Source organism: Vigna angularis, chromosome 2 (genome assembly GCF_016808095.1).
Source record: "Vigna angularis cultivar LongXiaoDou No.4 chromosome 2, ASM1680809v1, whole genome shotgun sequence".
Classification (NCBI taxonomy): Eukaryota; Viridiplantae; Streptophyta; class Magnoliopsida; order Fabales; family Fabaceae; genus Vigna; species Vigna angularis.
In genome coordinates this window covers 3,763,376-3,767,774 of record NC_068971.1, presented here as the reverse complement: position 1 = coordinate 3,767,774, position 4,399 = coordinate 3,763,376, and the positions used below count along the sequence as shown (strand labels likewise).

Genomic DNA, 4,399 nt, shown 5'->3' with positions numbered 1-4,399 from the left:
AAACAAATATGAAACAATAATTTATATAATCATTCTTGTCTTCATATCTAATTTTCATTTAGATATTACTCATACCTGGAACCGGTTAAAGATACTCCATCAGTCAAAGACAAATTCTCACAAAGGCAGTTCATTTGTCATCTTTAACTATTTATTATCTAGTATTTTTTTTACATATTTTCTGAAAAATGTTGTAAAATCTTATTTTTAAAAACAATAATTAATTCATTCCTTTCTCCTTTACTTGGTCAGTACAGTTTTTTCTCCTCTTCTCATCTTTCTCTTGGCAAAATGTGTGGTTCGGTTTTTAACATTGCACATCCTTATCCGATGGAGGAAATCATGTACGCACAAGTGTTGAGTCTTGTCGGCACATCACGGTCAATCATATTCTAATAAACCCTAAATAAGGCCATGGTTTAAAATGTTTCACCCCAATTATATATCACCTATAAATTTTAATAATTGGCTTAATTATCTTATTATCTCTTCTTTATTTATTTTGATCTATCTATTAATATAAGTGTTAATCAGGTCTCTTAATTTAAAATTTTGACAATATAGTTCTTGTAAGTTGAATATTATGCCTCTAATCTGAGAAAATATATAATAAAATAACACTTTCTTATATTGAAATTAATGTCCTTAATTTTGTAAATTATAATTATACGTTAGTTATAAATTATGAGTCTACTAAAAGATTTAATTGTTTCCTTTTACTAATATGAGACTTTATAAAATAAAATAAATAAATAATAGAAATAAAAATAATTAAGTCTTGATAATTTATAGAATTTGCATGTCTGTAGGGAAGTTCCTTAGAGATGAAAATTTTCACTAGATTTACTGAAAAATTACGAAGATCTTAGAACACATTGGTAAATTTTATACTATAATACATAACACAGTTAACAAAACACCACCTTAATTTCCACTTTATTTTCTCTATTCTTTCCTTTATTTTATGCATACTTATTTGTTAAATATATATAAAAGCTATAAAACTGTATTAAGAGAATTCTTAGTCCTTGGCCCAATTGATAAACATGTTGAGATTCTGGTCACCTTGTGTTTTGTTCTTGATGATCATTTCCATCAATTTGGAAGATCTTTCCTTTATTTCCTCATCGACAAGTAGTTGCTCCACCTTCTTTTTTATCTCTTCCTTTGATATCAATCCATTTTCATCCCTGTCAAATCCAACTCCAACCTTCCACACATCACAAATATAAGTCTGGTTCATAAATTGGTCGCTGCAGAATGGCCAACACAAGAACGGTACTCCATTATAAACACCTTCAATGGTTGAATTCCAACCACAATGGCTAATGAAACATGCTATAGCTGGGTGGCTCAGAACCTTCTTTTGTGGTGCCCAACTAACAACTTTACCTTGACTTCCCCGAAATTCACATGCATCGTTCACCTCGAAACCATTGTCTTCACGAACAACCCAAAGGAAAGGCCTTTTAAGGAGGTCGAGTCCAAGAGCTAATTCATTGAATTGGTTTGGTTTCAATGACACCATACTTCCAAAAGAAACATATATGACAGATTGAGGTGGCTGCAGGTCCAACCATTCTAGGCAGGTTCTGTCTTCTTCCCACAATGAACATAATATGTTGTTCTCATTTGCCATCAAAGGGCCTGTTGGTAGGAGCTTTGGTGATGTGGATAAAGCTCCAGCTTCAAGATCAAAAGTAGTGTTACAAAGCCACTTTTCTGCTAAATTCAAATTTTCCATCTCTTGCTTCATGTGAAGGAAGAAGAAGGCATTACCCAAGCAGTACCATGGCATGGCGGCTGCCTCCATCAAAGGCAAATTAGAGGAAAGCTGTATCAGTTCCTGGTTTCTGGTAGGGAGGCCTGAAATGCCAAAAGCCAATTAATTACTGTTAAGAAATATACAGTGCATAATGGGACCAAGATTCCTTCCAGTGCAAAAGCAACTGCAGCTGATGCAGTCATGATCCTACAATGACTTAGTTTATATTATCTTGTACAACTTTAATAGTAATTAACTCTAAGATGGGATACAATGATAGCTATATTAACATTTTCATCTATATACCTTCTGCCTTTTTCTTTGGTTTGTATACGAAGAAACTGTATATTGAATTAGAGTTTTAATCTTTTAGATTTTATAATAGACCAACATCATTTTATTGATTTATATGAAATAATGAAATAACAAAATTGTAAGTATGTGCAAATACGATTTAATTGATACTATTCAAAAGTGAGATTCTAAAACAATTACAAAATACGAGAACCTGCTGCAATCTGTCTGTGTCCTTTGCTATAAAGTTCTAGATTTTGCTGATATCATGCTATCTCAAAACAGATTAAATGGTGGACAACTCAGGAAAATCTGTCATTATTATAACTTTATGAAAAGTAAGAATAGATTCCTATTTTGACAGAAATAATTACATAATAAACGTTTAGGACTTTTCCATGTGAGAAAAGAATCTGTACGAAGTACAAAGTCTAAATGTTTAACCGGACCTAAAATTAATAGTAAAAGTTAAGCCATCAAGGAAGCAATGCAAGCTTCGTACAACGATGAGAAATCTCCAAAATAAGACAGTACACGACGCAACAATATAGCAGCATGTGACAAGAAGAACACAAGAAAGTACTATGAATTGTGATAAACTGAGGCAAGATTAACTTTGAAGTTTTCTTCATTTCCATAAGCAAACAGATTAAAGAAGTGTTTATTTCCTTCTTACCAGTTTTGGAGTCTATGGTTCCTTCATCAATAAGCCTCTGAATGGAGTTAAAGGATGTGAGAGAAGTTGCTGAGGCTGGCCAGAACAGAGCTCCTTTGATACCCAACTGGTGGCCAACTTCCAAAGCCCATCCCATGTTCTTGGTGACAATAATGCAAGAAATTTTGTTGTGACTGTCCAAAGCATTCACATCTTGTATGAGCATGGGAAGCTTAACACGCATGGTTCTAATGGTGGTGGAAATAACATTGGTCTGGTCCTTTCTATCATCTTCAGGGTCCACACCATCAGGGAGAGACACAAACTTTATGTTTGGGTCGATGGTTTTGCCATGGCCAGCAGCATCCCTTTCACCCTTCAGTTTGCGGTAGTTCTCATCTGAACTCAAGAAGGTGATTTTGCAGCCATGTGTGACCAAAACATGGGAGAACTGCAAAAGGGGATTGATGTGGCCTTGGATTGGGAAAGGTATTGCAAGAAAATGTGGGATGCCCATAAAACTGTTGCTGCAGCAATAGAAGTGAAAGTTAGCAGAATGGTTTTTGTGTTTAAGGTTGCGTGAATGGATTTGTTAGCTTTTTGGTAATGGTGGGTTTATTTTATATGGATGGATTTGTTTGTGTTTGACGTTAAAATTGAAGCGTAAGCATAGGGTTTGTTTGTTTGTTTGTAGTAATGAGAAAAAGAAGAAGAAAGGAGAGTGATATATGAAATTGGACGCATGCAAGGGTAGCCTGCAGGTGCAGGTTCGGTCGTACTCCATCTTTTCGATCTTCCAACCCTCCTCAACACGACATGTCCCCACACATTTTCTCTAAAGGAAAATTTTCTTTCACACTCTCTACAAAAATACATTCATTTAAAACTCTTTTTAATAATATAATCATTTTTAAATTATAAAAAAGGAATTAAAATATTATTATTTTGCAGTATCAAATAAATGAATTTTCTCTTTATGTAATGTCAAAGTGTATCACCACCCTGTTCTAAAAGAAATGAGCCAATAGTATAGAAAAATATTGCTTTATAAATCCTTCTAAAAATAAATCTTATACTTAAACAATATGCACATAATTTTTTTAACTTTAATAATGTTATGTTTATGTTAAAGGATTTTAATTTTTTTTAGAGATATATGTAATAGCATACATGCTATTAAAAAATTTCTGAAGAACACTTTTTTTTTTCATTTATGAGAATAGTTTAATCTGGTGGACAAATCAAATTCCGACTAAGAATAAAGCGTTTTTTGTTGAAAAAAAAAAGAAGTAAATCAAATGTTTGATTTGTCAATAATTAAATTCTGACCATCATACTGTTAATAATGTTGTTATGAGTGTACATGTTGTCTAAATAATGATTATTGGTATATATGTTAAGTTGGAAATTTTTTTTAATATGTGAGTTAGATTTAAAGGAGTATATATTCTTTTATAATTATTACAAAATGATAAATTTAGTATGTACTAGATAATAATGAAAATTGTTTAACATTATTATATCACTTTAAACGTCCAGGTCTTATACGATATTTAAAGATGAATAGATTGTCTAACTATCGATTGGACTTAAGTCTTACAATAAGTTTTGATTTAATTAATAAATCTTGTAATTTATGAGGTATTTTAATAAAAGATAAAGAGTTTATATTTTATTATTTTTAT

At 31.8% G+C, this 4,399-nt stretch overlaps 1 protein-coding gene across 1 annotated transcript; it reads right to left on the bottom strand.

Moving 5' to 3' along the window:
• Positions 1-814: 814 nt before the first annotated feature.
• On the bottom strand, positions 815-3,364 carry LOC108323045 (UDP-glycosyltransferase 83A1). Its single transcript, XM_017555369.2, has 2 exons — positions 2,736-3,364; positions 815-1,866 (listed from the first exon to the last, which is right to left on the bottom strand). Exons 1-2 carry the CDS (start codon positions 3,229-3,231, stop codon positions 1,022-1,024), a joined length of 1,341 nt encoding a protein of 446 aa, XP_017410858.1. The 5' UTR covers positions 3,232-3,364; the 3' UTR covers positions 815-1,021.
• Positions 3,365-4,399: the final 1,035 nt, after the last annotated feature.